Source organism: Tachypleus tridentatus, chromosome 11 (assembly GCF_004210375.1).
Source record: "Tachypleus tridentatus isolate NWPU-2018 chromosome 11, ASM421037v1, whole genome shotgun sequence".
NCBI classification, from domain to species: Eukaryota; Metazoa; Arthropoda; class Merostomata; order Xiphosura; family Limulidae; genus Tachypleus; species Tachypleus tridentatus.
The window spans coordinates 4,707,686-4,723,902 of NC_134835.1; the positions used below are offsets into that span (position 1 = coordinate 4,707,686).

At 30.8% G+C, this 16,217-nt stretch overlaps 1 protein-coding gene across 2 annotated transcripts in view; it reads right to left on the minus strand.

Annotated features, from left to right (window-relative positions):
• Positions 1–9,724: 9,724 nt before the first annotated feature.
• The window catches only part of LOC143231625 (nudC domain-containing protein 1), a 35,692-nt gene continuing 29,199 nt past the window's right edge, over positions 9,725–16,217 (minus strand). The window contains exons 5-9 of one of the 2 annotated variants that reach the window (XM_076466162.1): positions 15,582–15,773; positions 14,745–14,955; positions 11,855–12,002; positions 10,997–11,113; positions 9,725–10,252 (exon numbers count right to left, since the gene is read on the minus strand). In XM_076466162.1, the coding sequence (XP_076322277.1) occupies positions 9,782–10,252; positions 10,997–11,113; positions 11,855–12,002; positions 14,745–14,955; positions 15,582–15,773 (1,139 nt within the window). In that variant the 3' untranslated portion in view covers positions 9,725–9,781. Of the gene's footprint in view, positions 10,253–10,996; positions 11,114–11,854; positions 12,003–14,744; positions 14,956–15,581; positions 15,777–16,217 lie in introns of both variants that reach the window. The other variant, XM_076466161.1, reaches the window with a different exon arrangement.

Below are 16,217 nucleotides of genomic sequence, written 5' to 3' on the forward strand. Positions count from 1 at the left end.
TGTTTATTGAAGGATTGGCATTTTTCGTTTACGTACGTACAAAAACAGTTGTTGAAAACAGGACATATTTGATGTTTTCTGACTATCTCCAGAAGTATTTTTGTAAGATATTACACAGGTCGTGCTGTTTTGTATCTCCAGAAATGTTTTTGTAAGATATTACATGCGTCATGTTGTTTTGTATCAACAGAAGTGTTTTTGTAAGATATTACATGCGTCATGTTGTTTTCTATCTACAGAAATGTTTTTGTAAGATATTACATGCGTCATGTTGTTTTTTATCTACAGAAGTGTTTATTAAAAGAATGACATATTTGATGTTTTTTGACAATGTCCAGAAGTATTTGTGTAAGATGTTACATATTTCGTGTTGCTGTCTACTTACAGAAGTGTTTGAAATATTCCATATGTGGTGTTATTTTCTATGTACAGAAGTGCTTAATAAAAGAATAACATAGTTGACTCTATAGTGTATCTACGAAAATGTTTACTGTAAATATAACATGCTTTTGCTGTTGTCTGCTACCGAAGTGTTTGTTCAAAGTATGTTTGGTGCTGTTTTATATCTGCCCATCAGTTTGTTGAAGGTGTGACATATTAGATGCCGTTGCAACGCATCTGTGTTTTAAAGATATAAATGTGAAGGTTCTTGTATATGCACACAACTATTTGTTTGTAGTATGAAATGACTGGTACTTTTTTGTCCATCTTCAGAAGTATTTACTGAAGGTATGACTTGTCAGGTGTTTCTGTACATCTTCATGAAAGTAACCTTTCATAAAGGCATGACATATGTGTCCTGCTTTCCATTCACAAAAACTTTATTGAAGGTATTGCATACATGTTACTGTTGTCTGTTTACCGGAGTATTTAATGAAGGTATGTCATATACATGATGCGTTTTGTTTATGCAGTGGAACAGGGAACAACTGAGTATTTACCAAACATGTTCATGTTTGGCAAGAAACACTGCTCCCAGTGAATATAATTTAAAGTACTCATCCTAGGCTGCTATCCAAAAGAATATGTGGAGTGGCTGAGATGTACACTGGCTGATGAACCAAGTATTCACAACAGAAACTAAAAAATGCAGAAGAGATATTATGACAAAACAGCCAAATTATGGAAATTCCGGAGACTAGGCATGGCCTTTGGTATGTGCCATTAACATTAAAACATTTTGGCTCTGGCTGGATTCGTCAATTGCATGTGTGAGATCCACTTATCACAAAATATAAATAACCTGCAACTATATATTACAGATGAACCTAACACACAGGTTAGCTCAGAAAAAAGAGGTTGATAAGTGGTAGGCACTTAAAGTATTGTTTTGTATAATCTCAACTTGCTGACAAGAAGGTAAATGCTGAAAGTACTAAGTGGAAGTGTACAGGGAGTTAATACCTGAAAAGGCAACAAAAAGATATCCTAACCGTAAGAAACATGGCTGATTACGACTTTCTGAGCATTATGGCTAAGGTTCGCTGCCCAACCAGCAGCTAGGATAGTCATTTAATTAAGAAACTAATAGCTGAAAATGCTTTGTGGCTATTGTTCTTTGAGCAATCAGATGGTATTATCTGATTATTATTCAGTTATCAAAAGTTTGAAGATCCTTGAATTGCACAATCAACGACTAAAAAGGACCTCAATAAACATGTTAAACATTTTGAATGATATATTTTGATTACTAAACAGTTTAGAATGGACGGTACAAGTAAATGTAATAGCTGAAATATTCTGAAGATAGTTGCATGGTGTTCGAAATGTCAACCAAATGGCCATTATTTCGTTTAGACCAACTGAGTGACTTTCTATAGCAAAACGACTGCACAACGTTTAGTGAGAACATTCTTACCACCTAACCAAGAAATCAACGCTCTCTGAAAGTGACTGCATTGTATAGTACTTGCTCCTCTCCCAAGTACACTTAAATGTCTATAACCCCAACATATACAGTCAGGGAGTTGTGTACTACTTCAGTGTAAAACGTAAATTTGGTGACTATGGATGTAAATGAAATAGAGTCATTAGATCTGCTTGCATTTACCTTTCTCGAAGTGTATAGATTGGCTTGGCACGACAATAATACCTTGATGTTGCAAAACTGGTGTCAGTAACCAACTAGGACAATAAAGGTGTTTTACTGTGGATTATTGTGTTTAGCCTAGGTTGATTTAAGTTTGTTAGTAAATACTGCAGTGGCAGCACAAACATTGATACTTGCTACGAGAATTTTAGCTGAGAAATCTTAGTTTGGCTGAATTCTACTGGTTATTCATTTATTGATTCTGTAAAATACCAATGCTCGCAGATGGTAGCACTTTACAGATCTATAATTACCCACATAGAGGATTTTGTAGTAGCCGAATCAGTCACTGTGGTAATGGCATACATTGACAGGTATATGTGACAATTCAAAATTTTCACATATAAACAGTAAATATGTGGATACCAACATACGTGTAGTATCGTACACGTGAGAAGCAGTACACAGTCATTCATAAATGTTCATAATACCTATCAATTACTCAAAACTCAGTGTTTGAGCAACATACGAATGAGTGTAGAGGTTTTGATTTGTAGGTTAAAATCTCGATGCGAGAAGTTAATTGTGGTCACCGGCCTGTGAAAAGTAACAGCTCTATATACATTACATTTACCAGAAAACACAATTTATTCTTTAAAACTCGTACTTTTTTCTTAAAAAGAACAATTATTTTATACACAATTCCAGATTCATCATGTTCTTTTACTAGCTTTATCTCGTATAGTAATTTATTTGTATTTTATTGTAATTTGGAGGCGAGAGACAGTTTTATTTTTAGAATTGTGCATTAAATAATTGTTGTGTAAAAAATGAGCTTTTAACATTGAACACAAACCGAGGAAGTTTAAAATAGGTTAATCCATTGCTTTGCTGATACTACTTGGAACTTTTCAATAGGATAGAATCAAAACGTTTGAGTGTAGATGAATTATCTTCGTGAATTGAAATTTACAAGCAATAGTAGATGCATCATACCAAAATTAAACTTTATGTACTCGTTGTTTTATTTGCTTGCAAGTGACTTTTTGTTCAAATTATTCAGATAGAAATGTTCATAAAGGAGCAATTTTCTGAATATTTTTATACAACATAAAAATATGTTGTTTTAAAAAAAATGAGCTTTTAACATTGAACATACACCAATGTCAAGGAATTGGCACTGATGTTTGTATAGTCAGAGGCAAAAACACCATTGCTGGTAGCTACTTTTTTTTGTTTGCTAAACTTGTACCTGAAATGTCAGAGAAGAAACAAGATGCTGATGTTTGTCACTTTCCTGATCATGTCATGTGTTTGCATGGTGTCAAAGCTATTTTGGTTTGGTTACTTACGTTAAGTATCCATGTCTACACTTTGTTCCCACCTATTTATTTTCTAGTGGATATAGTTTCTGTTTGCAAAATAACCAAATGGTAATGGAAAAAAAAAAAACTAGACTAGGTTATAGAGTAGGCGTTACCTTGTATCATAGCAATGCCAAGTATGGAACATCCAGACGTGAAAGAATACACGTTTTACAGGTGGTATGCACTCGGGTAGTAAAGACACAGATATGTTACGTGAATGTGGCATATAATTTAAGCATTTAACTCCTAAAGGAAATTATAAGACGGGGAACAGTTACAACCACGCAATTTCTACTTTAACCTAAAGTTTTGACTATGTTTTTCGACCAATAAGAATTTGTTCAACCATGCATTTTCAAATCCAACTTATATTATTATTTGAGATCAAATTTTTAACCTTTCTGGCTATTTTTATTTTCAACAAGTTTGAAGGCAGTTTTTAATATTAGTATTGTAAAATATGGAATACTTTGGTAGTTTTGAGAGTCCAGGAGTTGGCTTCACCTTCACTTGCTTGATGATGTAGGACACAAGGAACTGTTTTTTTAATTTCGCGCAAAGCTACACGAGGGCTATCTGCGCTAGCCGTCCCTTATTTAACAGTGTAAGACTAGAGGAAAGGCAGCTAGTCATCACCACCCACCGTCAACTCTTTTACGAACGAATAATGGGATTTACCGTCACATTATAACACCCCCACGGCTGAAAGGGCGAGCATGTTCGGTGCGATGGATATTCGAACCCGCGATACAAGACATGAGGAACTGATGAAGTTCATTAATAAGCTAGCCTAGATGTCTTTAATACTGCTAAAGCTAACTACAGTCCAGCAAAGACATGAAGTGACCAATGATAACCAGTCTAGCCATATCCAATATATCTACAAGCAGGCCTAGCAAAACCTTCCCAACACTGAAGTCTTCCAATAAAACATAAAAGAACTACTGTGCCTGCAGCAGAGAAATCTAAACAGTAGAATAAGTACTATGATCAAAATCAAGGCTTTACAGTCCAGTATTTAACATCACAGAACTCAAAGAACGTGGCTGGAGAAACTGGAGCTGCCCACTACGCAAAATAGTCAACAGTGTGCAGAGGCCAGAACACTCTATAACATTTATTGAAATAATCTGCTGAAGCAGCAAGAGTTTCCTTCAGTTAGAAGTAAAGATGCGCCACCTTCTGGAGGATCTGGTGAAAACTAAAGTATTTTGAAAGATTACTCCCCACACCTCCAAACTTCTTTTACAGATACAATTTCATTTTTATCGGACACTGAGATTAACTTACACTAAAATTGTTAAGAGAATAAAAATTAACTCACAACTCACTTTCTCCAGTAAAGATGTATTGCAAACACTCTTCTCCACTATAAGTTATAGTTAAAAAGCATTTTCATGCGTACGTTTACCAGAATTCAAACTTGTAATTAATTCATGCGTAAATACATAACAATGAGTTATCAGTGCTTTGCACACATAAAGTATTAAAACCTAGTTTGTAGCATATCTACAGACATACTGCTATACCACCAGGTCGATTTTGTAAATTTACATTTTGTTGCAGCTATATGGTAATATAAACGTTCACTAACTTGTTCTATACCTCCGAGTTTCGTGTATGAATAATACTTGAATGTTTTGTCAAACAAAGGTTCTAAAAATATCAAGCTCAAATGTACTTAATATTTCGTAAGAGGCATAATTACAGGTGAACATCTTGCTACACTCTAGTAGTAGTGACATCTAAAATAATGATGCTTCCTGGCAAAAAAAAAAGTTATCAGAATGAAAATGAAAAAATAAAACATCATTTTAAAAACATAACTGTGATTAAACTCTAAGTTCACACATTAAGATAAACACACATGAACAGTGTGACAAAAATAAGAATATAGCACCAAAAGTGTGTAAAACTTATTTTACAATAGCCAATCTGTTAAACAACCTGAACAACAGAAGATTGGTTGCCATAGCAAGTCTATCATTCAAAACCTATAATAATACAAAAATGAAAAGCCTGAATAATATGGTATCAATAAGATACAAACTGGGCTTAGAATAAATGAAAAAACCTGGTTTGAAAAAAAATCTTCTATAATAATTTTCATTTTTACACATGGACAAGCTTATGTGATGGTAAGCAGTGTTGGTTGAATACTTGGACTTATTACCTCAATAGCAAAATTACTATTATTATTATTATTGCAGACCAAGTTCATTCTATGATGAAGACTATTCCAAAATGTACTGCTGAAATCATTAGATTGACTCAATAAACAAACAAAAAAAAGCCATTATATTTACATATTATTAAACTCATACACTCAACTCTGGAAACTAAATTTTGAAGCACTTTCCACCAAAAATGATCTTAACAGTCAGAAGCTTTGATCAAGAATTAAAATACTTCAAATTTCTGATGAAAAACAACTTGTTTCTTCAATTCTACATAAATTCATGATGTGCTATCTGCTTTTGGTGAAGCCAACTCCATATTACAAATTGTCAATTTATTCTATTATTTTATTCAACCCTGTTCATATTTTGTCATAAAACAAGTCTCATAAAAAATTTGTAAAAGAAGTGTAATTTTTCTTAACAGGGAGAATAACGGTAAGGAGTAAAATGTTTGCACTGGTTACCAGAAAGTTACAAAAAATGTGTTTATGGTAACTACTTTTGGTTATATAGAATATTCTGAAGTTTCATCTCACCTTACAACTGGCATCAATAGAATTTGTAGTGTTTAATTACATGCAGTACATATTAACCAAACATTGAAATAAACAAGTGTACATTAATTTTTCTTGTGAAAAGGTATTTGAATTCTGTTGCTTACTTTTAGAACTTAAATAGTAAGTAGTTGGTTCTATGTAAAGCTAGAGCTGTGGTTTTTTAACATTAATTTTAACCAAGTTTACATATTATCTAGTTAACACTACTTTCATTACAAACTTATTAAGTAAGTAAAGTAGCATATCAAAAACATTTAAGCTAATATCAACAATATATTTTAATTTTGAGGAATAACTTCACTTTGGGCAAATAGTGACTTTAAATAATGTTTGCAAGTATGCAATGAAACACTGTACACAAAAAACTTATGAGAGAGAGATAGAGAGAGAAAACAGACTAAAGGGAAGAAAAACAAAACAAATAGGAAGGGACAACATAAAACCACAACCTGACAACTCCAAATCAACTGAAAAACAAAAACTTGTGCTCTTATGTTTTTGAACATGTTATTTAATTAGATTTGGACAAATGGATATAAGAGCCACAAAAAATTATGAAAATGAATATACTGAGCATATATGGAAAATATATGTGAACACTATTTAATTAATAAAATTATAAATTAATGCTTATTACAAGAAACATAATATTTAGAACTTGATAAAGTATTATTTATACAATGGTAAGTTCACAGCAAGTATTTATTTTTATTTTCATGTAACTAACATAACTGGTACTATTTACAATTACATAACCAATTTTTTAAAATAATAAATATGCAATAACAGGAGAACAAAGTTTTTTTGCTGTTAAATACACAAACCTAGGATATTTATTTTCAAATGGCATCAATAATGCAGCTTTATTATCTTTTTTCTGATGCAGAGTTACTTGAAGGCTGTGTGTTAATTTTGAAGAAAAAGAATAAAGGAAACTTAACCGGTCAGCACCATCAACGTCAATAATCATCAACTGACCAAACCAAACAGTTGGGTTTGACTGTTAGTCACACACCACATCCATGGCCCCAAAGTGAATAGAAAATTTTTGAATGCAGTAATAAAACTGAAATGTCACATACAGTCCAGCATGTTATCCAGTGGATTACACTAGCCCCTGGAAGTTTATCAATTTATTTTGTTCAAGTGACCGGCCAAAATGATACAGTATCTATCTTGTATATTTTATGATAAAATATTAAAACTAAACCAGTTTAAAGTTCACAAAAAACTGCAGAGCTTTGTTAATTTAGTATCAATTTCAATTCAGCAATTTTCACTCAGCCTCTCTGTAACCACCCATAGATGTTCATACTCAGCCCTAAATTATGGTAGGTGACAGTACATTTTATCTAACTATGCAATGCTTGACTAGCTTTTGACTGGGAGTGTGTTCTTTCATATACTGTATATAGGTAAAAAATCACTTAAAATAGATCCCACATCAATTTATAAATGAGAAATAATCTCCTATCCTTATAATAAAATATTGTATTTATTCTGGTTTCTTTTCACACATGAAATATGACAACATTAAAGGTAGCTAGACTGCTCAACATTTCACTAGTATCACTCATCAGTAAAACTAAGTTAAAATTTGTCTTTCTTCTTTATGCAACATAAAATAGCTGGTTCCAGTCCTATAAATAATTTTTTCACATAGCTGTGCACTAAATTAGTTTTCAGTTCCACAAAATTACAATATAGTCCTATAAAATTGCTTTCTGATATGCACAAACTTAACAATTTTGAAAGCTAATGTCCTTACAGATGTTTTGTTGATGTTAATAACAGCAAAATATTAAACTATCTACCAACAGTTTTAACATTTGGCAGGGATAAAAATAAAAATAATTGTAATACTGTTAATATACAGGACATGAGAGAACACCAAAAGCATCAATTTCTATCTTACAAATGCAGGTTAGATACATTTTTAAATTTAAGATGTGGAATTCAACTCTTGGGTGGTGACTGTATGAAAGAACACATCATTAGATATCTTACATACTAGACCAGCTTTGCATGGCACACTTGCACAAAATGTAATGATGGTAATATAACTGACACTTTTGTATTAGTGTAACTGAAGACAAGAAAGTGATATATAAAATAAGTCAGGATAACTGGTACTTTTCATTTGAAGTGTAAGCTTGTTAAATTTCTGTAATAAGACAGTAAATTTTAAAAACAATGAACCAGTTACACAAGTTAAAATAGGCCCCTTTAAAGTTATTGTTTTTATCGTTTCATATCAGCAATCTCTAACTTTCCACAGAAGTATATACTGAGAATCAACCATCCACTGTCATCTGCTGGTTACAGGTGGTAAGGTCTTATGGAAGTGAAAAATTTATTACAGTAAATAAAACAACTATCTGTCTAGCATATGAAGCTTAAAGAGTCTTCTCTCTGATTTAAGTTTTAATGCATTAGAAAAAACTATATAAAGTGTTTAAGCAGGAGCCTAGTAAACTGTCAACAGCAGTAAGTCATACAGAAACCATAAATATTTCTCTATTAGTTTACAGTACTTAATCTACCAATATATAACTACCAATAATGAGGTAAGTATATGTATATATTTTATAATAATTGTAAAATTACGTACTCAAAATAGAAATGGCTATACGTTTGAACATTCATAACACATCAATCACCTAAGAACCTGTTATCCAGATATGACAAGTTGGTGCTTTTCTCTATAAGTATTTGATTCAAGATTAATTTTCTTGAACTGATAAATTTTACTCAATGCCCATCACACGACACTTATTTGACTAATTTGTTTTTTTTTCAGTTATTTGCACTTCTTTATCAACAGGTCTAGTTGTCTAAATGCAATAGATCAGTCTTCCTAAATCTAATGGTAAAACTACACCAAAAATAACAAGTAAAATGTACTGTAAAAGTTACTTTATCCCCAACAGGTGCAAAGTAATATACATTAATGCAATTTCGTTGCACATTATACAATTTTTTTTTCTCATAATCTGTAACATTAGCAACTTCATAGATTAATCTTTAATAACAGATGCAAATGAAGCTGTAAAAAATATGACAATAAAACAATTGGTATACTTCTGAAAGTCTTTCAATGATTTTAAAATAAAAGCGTGAATTGTTATTAATCATATAATGCCAAAGGACAAGCAAAGCTCTAGGAATCAACTGTTTAGTTTATTACATAACACCACTAAAAAAATGATAGAACTTAACACAATTTTAAACACATAATGTAAGGTTGAACTTAGACTACTTTTATTCAAAATTTCAGGGCAAGAAAGTATCTTAAAAACATTCACATTGAAAAATCTTTAAAAATATTTTTACCACTGGTAAAGCACGAATTCATAAAACCAGTCACTTTTAAATTACAAATTTCTTAAGTCTTAAACTTTTACATAATATCAAGTTTGTAAATTGTTCACTATGTAAATCAATACTGCAACAAATATTAAAAGGAATAAAATCTCAAGCAAAACCAAAACCCAAAAGGTGAATTAATCAAATAATGTGACATAGAGATGTACCTTCTCAAACGAAATCTATACAAAGAGTACATGAATATGTAATGTAGGAAATCCAGTATTTTCTGTTTCAAAATCCACTTTTATTACTTTGCAAATGCTTATACAGGTTTGTTTCTCAACTTTCATTTATTTTAATAGCAAAAAGGACATACTTGCTTAAAACAAAAATGCAGTGTTTACAGGCTTGTAAGCCCAAAATTGCATCACATTGTTCTAAGTTCACAACATGCTGCTTTGCAATACTAGATACCTCTTGACCTGTTTTACGATTCCTCAGTTCAATAGCAGCATTCAAAGATTCTGGTTGTCTATAGATATAGATATGGCGAGTATTATCACTAAGAACTGCATATGAGAAGTCAGGGCTTCCAACTATGTATTTTCGATCTTGTTTGGAAGCTTGCACAAAACCAAGAGCTGGGAAAGTAGCTATGTGCTCGACACGGAACTGTTCTGGTTCATCTTCACTCAGCACATTTTTTGGCTGCCACAAAAGCCCATCAACATCATGACGTAAACAAAACGTTGGTAACTTCTCTGGTGAAACCAAAGACTGGAAAAGCCATTGATGACCTCCAATATTACTCTAAATAAACAGAAAAAAATTAATGAAAGACTGATATTTATCAAAAAATGGTTGCTTATACAAAACAAATACAGTAACTTTATAAGCATATATACTTCTTTCAAACAAGATATTCTCAAATATATAAAAAAAAACCTCACAATTATTCTGGTTAACTTTATCAAATTAGAATTTTATACCTTATTTATAAGAATAGTGTAAGTGAAGTACAAAAATTTTAAGATTATAGCACAAAACATGAGATGATCAATACCACATGTGATACATTTAAATTTTAAGACTATGGAAACAAAAATTGTGAACACAAAAACTGGAAAAATGTCTTCACAACCAATTAGAAACAATTTATAGTAGTGACACAACATGTTATAGTATAAAAAACAAAAGATCTATATACCACAGCAGATATGAATGGAAGAGACATTCAGTTGAAACATAACTTTAAATTGATTTATATGAAACAAATTGAAAAGTAAGTTACTACAATATCTAAATAAAAGTAAGTTACTACAATATCTAAATAAAAGTAAGTTACTACAATATCTAAATAAAAGTAAGTTACTACAATATATTTTAGAATACAATTACTTACTCTTTTTCATCCAAAACTGTATAGATTTTTAATTGCAACATTTTAATCTATTATTTTTAAGAAAATATGATTCTTGCTACTTTATGATGCACACTCTAAAGGAAACGAATACCATACTCAGGAGTACTTTTTCAGCCTTGTATTGTACTCACCAGATGAGTGACATGGTGACTGTCTCCCTCTAATCTCAAGAACATAAAAAACTCGGAAGAAATATCGCATTCTTCCAGCTGATTAGGATTGTATGCTGGTTTGGCAGAACCGTCAATCTGTTCAATATATACATTGTAATAAAATACTGTTAACTGAGGTATAAAAGGTTCATTGCAAACATACTATACTTTACAACAAACAAACTGATAATCATTTACTCTGGGAACAATCAAAGTACTAAGTAGTTTAATATTAATTTAAAAAAATGATTTGTACTCTCACAACAATGTTGCAACTAAAGCAAGAATATAAGTAGACTACATTTTTCTTATGTCATCACTTCATATATGTTGTTCTTCATATCAAATAGGTTTTAACAGTTTCAAGTGAACTTGTAAAATAAAAGGTATAATATTTTCTTGTTAAAACGTTTCAAATAAACTCCCAATTAGAACAGTAGTACATTATAACTTTTAAAAATAGAAACATTTACAAGAAAACTATTAGAGGGATCAAATCAAACTACAAAACTTGCAAGTTAAAATGTTATCTATAAATAACTTTGATTTAATAATAAACCAGCATCATCATCAAATGTTGTAATTAAAAAAAAATTTGTATAAAGAAATTAATTTTATATTTTATTTACATCACTCTTAGCAATGGAGTATGAATTAAAACATTAACAGTAACAATTACCATTAAAATATTGGTACCACATAGATCACAAGATGTTCAAGAAGTGTTATTTATAATAATGCTACATAAACACTTCTCACTGGTAAACTAACTTTCTTCATAGTTTGTTAAACTAGACAATGAAATACCCAATACACTGGAAGAAATGTTATCAATACCAGCTCATTTTCAGATGTCAGATGAGCAAGACTGTTATGAATTTGCTCCACCAATGCTGGATCTAACACTTCTTCACCACGACTATCTCCTTTGACAAGTTCTTGCCAAACCAAGCCAGTCTCCTTTTTTGTTAAAATAACTTCCAATCTATAAAGGAAATTGTGCTTACACAAATTAACAAAATAATGAAATATAACTTTCTTTAAACACTCCAACATAAAATAAAAGTGATTTCAAAACTACCCCTTATAACACAATACGAATTACTTTATTACAGAACAAAATAACGAAATATAACTTTCTTTAAACACTCCAACATAAAATAAAAGTGATTTAAACTTTATTACAGAACAAACAGAACAAGATAATATAACTTTCTTTAAACACTCCAACATAAAATAAAAGTAATTTCAAAACTACCCCTTATAGCACAACATAACTTTATTACAGAACAAAATAACGAGATAACTTTCTTTAAACACTCCAACATAAAATAAAAGTAATTTCAAAACTACCCCTTATAACACAATACGAATTACTTTATTACAGAACAAAATAATGAAATATAACTTTCTTTAAACACTCCAACATAAAAGTAATTTCATAACTATCCCTTTTGACACAATACAAATTACTTTATTACAGAACAAAATAATATTTCCAGACTTTCTATCATAAACTTGGAAGAAATTCATTCTTTATAAACAAAACTTTTCTTGGTTGTGGTATTTTGTATTCAACTGCACATAATTTACAAAATGTAAAGGTTCTACTGTTTAGTGACCTACCTAGACTACCACCTTCACAAGTTAAAGATTCATAGATTTCTGAATGAACTGGCTGCCATGTTAAAACTGTTGCACAACACATTACCCAACAAACTAATAAACTTACCTACAAAAGACAGCAGATCTAGTGATGCTTTAAAATCCTGAATATTAGAGCAGGTATTAAAACTCAAAATGTGACATTAATCTATCTGTTTATAAATAAAAAGAAATTTACACACAAAACGTTAACTTAAAATGAGGCTTTGCTAAATTACAGATACCTTCTCTAAATACCCCTTCCTTTTCAATACAGAGCATTACCTACATCCATTCTTCCCTTAGACATATGGTGGCATCATCTGCACTTCCCTTCTCCTAAAAATACTTCTGCAATATAATTATGCTTAGAAACTTTCCACACACATTACTTGTTCAATAATATAAATGTTTATCTCTTTTATGCATATCCCACTTAGAACCATCAAATATCTCCTTTTAACTAGCAGGGTAAAAATAAAATAACTAACTTTCAATAAATGCAAGCAAGCTTTTGGAATACACTGACTGATGCTAATCTTTAAGTCTCAGTTATTTTTCCTTGGTGCTTGTTTATTACCCTTAATACTCTCACTAAGAACTTGGTCGAACTGGCTACATTCATGACCCCAAACTGACCTTTGTAGTTTCCATACTATAGCTTATAGTAGTTTTTGCATCTGTGCAAAATTTTGCATGATAACAACAAGCATTAAATCTTTTGTAAATCATTAAACATTTCTCCATGAATATATAAAGTCACTTGTGACTGCTCTGTGTACAGTGACTTTTGTATGTTAATGTCACAAATACTTTTTCATCTCAAACTTATCAGATTTCATTCTCTACAATATTCTAAGTAAGTTTGAAATGTTATTTTTTTATTTGAAAAACCTCTACATTTCATGTTATTACCATAACTCTATATGATGTTAGTGAATTTGACAAACCAAGTAACCACCATAAGAAAATGTAAAACAGATCTAAATTACCCCTTCTTTCTTTGTAGAATGACTTAACATTGAAACATGAAGCTACATTTGTTTATCTTAAATAGCTTTAAACTCATTTTAGTAAACATCAGTTTCTACTCAAATCTTACCATTTTAACCATGTCCACAACCTATACTTAATTTTATTTTTAGAGAACTAGCTAGGCTGACAAAATACACACTTTTAGAGACCAATCCTATAGCCCATTGTACAACGTACTCTATAGTGTAGGTTATCAGAAAGATCACTGAACTGAGTAGTGCATGGTGTGTAAACTAAAAGAAATCTAAAGATATTGACATATCTCAATTTCTGTCATGAACTCACATTTCATGAAAACATGGTATAGTAAAAACATTTTAAGGTAGTGTCTTTTTCTAATAAAAATAAGTAATAATAAAAAACTCTCTGGATCAATGTCAGTGTAATCTGTTCTTCCTCCAATATAATTACCATCTATCTGACACATATTTGTCAACAAAATGCAAACACTTCAGATGGAAAGACAGAAATATCAAAGAACTTTTATTACCATTAACTTTACAGCAATCAGATCTTTATCATTTCTCTCGTATCATGAAATAGCTGTTAATTAGTTATTTATGAATATGAAATTGTAATAAGCAAAACCCTCAAATTAGTAACACATGGAAAACATTACAATGGCTTTAAAACAGCTTAGTTGGTGATGAGTTAAGCTTAGTGTCTTTCACTAAATAAAATAAATCGTCAATGAATTTCTTTTTAGGATCACCCACATTTTTTATATATTATTACAGTGTTATCACAAAAGGTATTTTTACTAAAAATAAGTCTACATGTGACAGACCAGTACTGCCAAAAGAGATTCAGTCAAAATCACGAAGAACACGGCATAAAAGTAGCCCAAATTTAAACGTTTTAATAAATGAAGAAAACCATGCATTAATGATCTGAAAAAACAATGTAACAGTAAAAACATGCAATGGGAGCATAAGTGTGAAAAGGAAAAGGCAGAAATGTCATTACAGGAGAAGCAGGACCAAAAACCAAATTGTCATACTGATGTGAAGCAACAGTTTTAATTAACTAGCAAATCCTTAAAACTTACTTAGTTTCTTCAACAGTCCAAGTACTTGCTTCAACATCAATATTGTTCCACAGTAGCCCCTGTAAAACTACTTTCCCTCTAATTTTGACTTCCATACTAGAAAGATGAAAATCAACTTTGATATCATCCTTGGTAATGGTTTCTGGTATTTTAAATACTACAGTAATATCTTCTAAGGACTGGATGTAGGTGTAAAGAGGTGGTGTAGATGCTGAAAAATTCATTAAAAAATAAATTTAAAAACACTAAAAGGTACATATAACTTCATGAAATATTTACATCAAAATATGAATCACTAAACAGTCTATGATCAAATACTTCAAAATGTTATTTTTATTTTTAAGAACATACTTAAAATGTTTAACAACAATTTTATCTTGATATTTAACAAGTTTACTTGTAATAGTATGACTGTTTACGAGAAAAGACAAGATATTAGTGATAAAGGCAGTTAATGACGAACATATATTACAGATGCATCAAAAACTAAAAAAGTAGGGTTATTTAACTGAAATACGGATACTGACTAGTTCTACATGTGGTCATTATAACCTTAATGAGAAGCATATTGCAGTTGTACAGTTCTTAAGTTTTCATTAAGCTCAAATGAAGAAACCTTTTAAACTTCACATCTAATCTCTACAAATGTTCCGAACAATGACGTTTAGCAGTTTTTTAAATACATAAATGTCTTCTTACTACCTTTTAGCTTACATTTCAAATAAATTATGGCATATTTCCTAAAAACTGAATTAAATTTATGAAGTACTAGAAATGTCTATAAAAACTATGCACAAGCTGAAACTATATGACTAATTGAAATATCACAGATCTCACTTTTCAAATCTCCAACTTTTTCCACTTCATCCTTGTCATTCTGTTTCTGGGAATCATAAATGAAACTAAACTCCCTTTCTGTTGCTAAGCACAAAGCACCACCAGCTGGATCAATAGCAGCATAATTTGGAACAGATCCTCCCACTAAGCGACGTTGACGTTTAAGACTCCAAGAAACAGTTTCATTTCCAACTGCTTAAATTAAACACAACTTTTCTCAACAAAAACACTAAAGCTGTCTCTATGTGTAAAACAATAATCTAACTTTCTTCAACAAAAACACTAAAGCTGTCTCTATGTGTAAAACAATAATCTAACTTTTCTCAACAAAAACACTAAAGCTGTCTCTATGTGTAAAACAATAATCTAACTTTCTTCAACAAAAACACTAAAGCTGTCTCTATGTGTAAAACAATAATCTAACTTTTCTCAACAAAAACACTAAAGCTGTCTCTATGTGTAAAACAATAATCTAACTTTTCTCAACAAAAACACTAAAGCTGTCTCTATGTGTAAAACAATAATCTAACTTTTCTCAACAAAAACACTAAACCTTCTCTACATGTAAAATAACAATCTAACTTTCTTCAACTTAAAAAAAGTTTGTTTGTTTGTTTTGAATTTCCCGCAAAGCTA